Genomic DNA, 1,036 nt, shown 5'->3' on the forward strand with positions numbered 1-1,036 from the left:
TTCCTGCAGATGGAGAGGGCCCTCAGAGACCGGTGCATGTGGATTCCTTCTACATGGACATCCAGGAAGTCACTAACAGGCAGTTTCAGAATTTTGTTAATGCCACAGGATATGTTACTGAGGTATTGGACAATTTTAACTTTAACTATTAATCCATATTCTGCAGTCACATTTAACAGCTGCTATTGTAATGTTCTAAAATAAGGTGGCATCACCTTTGCTCAAAAAGTTTGAATCTTTGTGCTTTTAGGCCGAGAAATTTGGAGACTCATTTGTATTCGAAGGAATTTTGAGCGAGACAGTCAAAAACCAAATCACCCAAGCTGTGAGTCCATCTATCTATCTATCTGTCTATCTGTCTGTCTGTCTGTCTATGTCAGTTTGTATGTCTGCACAGATATAGCTCTAAAATCAAATCAATAGATACGTGTTATAGAAAAACAGGCCTTTTGATTTTCCAATTAAAGGAACTAAGTCTACACAATTTTCTGTTTGCTTTACCTAAACTTTGTCACATATTTCAAACATTTTCTTTTTTATATGAGCACGTGCAGTTTTTATAAACTAACTTGTTATGAACTTTGAATGTTTCTTGATGTAATCTATTCTGTTATACAGTATAATTCTTACAAATGCTTTAATACTTAGCTCCATTTTTTCTGCTCACTCTGTATTTTTTATGGGGAAAATTTCATTTTGTCCAACTGTCTTGCAGATATAATAATATTATTTTATATGATTCATATATATGATAATACTTCATTGCATTTGATCTCCAAACAATAATTTGTTGATACTAAAAGTAATTACAGGCATTATACATTTCAGATGCATAAAGTGTCAGCTCTTCACACCATATTGCCATTTGTTGGTGATGATGGGTTCTTCTTCTTGAATTGCTATGTTGGGACAAGGGTACCAGGAAAACAAAGAGAGATCATGATAGAGAGAATTTTCCCATGGAAATGAGGCTGGCGGGTAGTAGAGAGTGTTTAGTATAATGAAGTATTTATCTAATAATATTTATAATATTTAG

General features: G+C 33.6%; 1 protein-coding gene across 1 annotated transcript in view; it reads left to right on the top strand.

Annotated features, from left to right (window-relative positions):
- The window catches only part of sumf1 (sulfatase modifying factor 1), an 8,222-nt gene that overhangs the window by 1,341 nt on the left and 5,845 nt on the right, over nucleotides 1-1,036 (top strand). Inside the window, exons 2-3 of the mRNA XM_020593188.1 lie at nucleotides 1-122; nucleotides 251-325. Coding sequence (XP_020448844.1) covers nucleotides 1-122; nucleotides 251-325 — 197 coding nt within the window. The remainder of the gene's footprint in view (nucleotides 123-250; nucleotides 326-1,036) is intronic.

Source organism: Monopterus albus, unplaced genomic scaffold (genome assembly GCF_001952655.1).
Source record: "Monopterus albus unplaced genomic scaffold, M_albus_1.0 scaffold18.1, whole genome shotgun sequence".
Classification (NCBI taxonomy): domain Eukaryota; kingdom Metazoa; phylum Chordata; class Actinopteri; order Synbranchiformes; family Synbranchidae; genus Monopterus; species Monopterus albus.